Raw genomic sequence first — 740 nt, 5'->3', positions numbered from 1 at the left:
TGTACTCCAAAACTTACTTCATACATACAGGCAATTTACTGTCACCAACACGCACAGACACAAACAAACAATACACGAAAAAACGGGGGAAGAAGGCCAGGGACAAAACGAAGCTCCAACTCACACTATATCGCCTTCTTCCAGTTTGAGATCACAAGAAGGGTTGATGATAACAAAGGACAAGGAATTGCGCTTCTCGGAGACATCGTCATAGTCCTCCGGGGGAAGACCTGTAAGAAAAATATGGCGCTGATGTAGTATTGTTTAGGAGTGTGTACGAGGACGAGTTAATATGTAAGAGTGTCTCGCGGGATGTAGGGGTGTGGTATATGTCTTTGAGTGTCTAAGAAATTACAGGCGTGTCTTGGAGGATGTAGGAATGTCTAGGGTTATCTAGAAGGATGTAGGATTGTCTGTCTGTATTAGAAAATGTCTTTAAACAATACAGTTCAAGGTATGTTCATATAAACAATACTGTTACAGATAACGCAGTACAATAATGCATTAGTGAATGATGGAGTGTATGTATTCATGATGTACTGAATTTCGAGAATGATAATAAAATGTAAATATATCTAAGGTTTCCAATAAATGCATCTTTGAATGTTCGATGACGAAAAAACAAAATTCATTGTTGACCATTGGTAAGCAAATAATTAAAATGGATAAAAGAAACGAAAATGTGTAAAATAACGTTAATACACATATTTGTGATCTGACAATGACAAAATTAATTGATG

General features: G+C 36.6%; 1 protein-coding gene across 1 annotated transcript in view; it reads right to left on the bottom strand.

The window, feature by feature from the left end:
- The window catches only part of LOC119581742 (potassium channel subfamily T member 2-like), a gene marked incomplete at its 5' end in the record, with an annotated part of 131052 nt that overhangs the window by 7091 nt on the left and 123221 nt on the right, over positions 1–740 (bottom strand). Inside the window, 1 exon segment of the mRNA XM_037929873.1 lies at positions 125–230. Coding sequence (XP_037785801.1) covers positions 125–230 — 106 coding nt within the window.

Source organism: Penaeus monodon, chromosome 15 (assembly GCF_015228065.2).
Source record: "Penaeus monodon isolate SGIC_2016 chromosome 15, NSTDA_Pmon_1, whole genome shotgun sequence".
Lineage (NCBI taxonomy): Eukaryota > Metazoa > Arthropoda > Malacostraca > Decapoda > Penaeidae > Penaeus > Penaeus monodon.
This window is presented reverse-complemented; position numbering and strand designations above follow the sequence as displayed.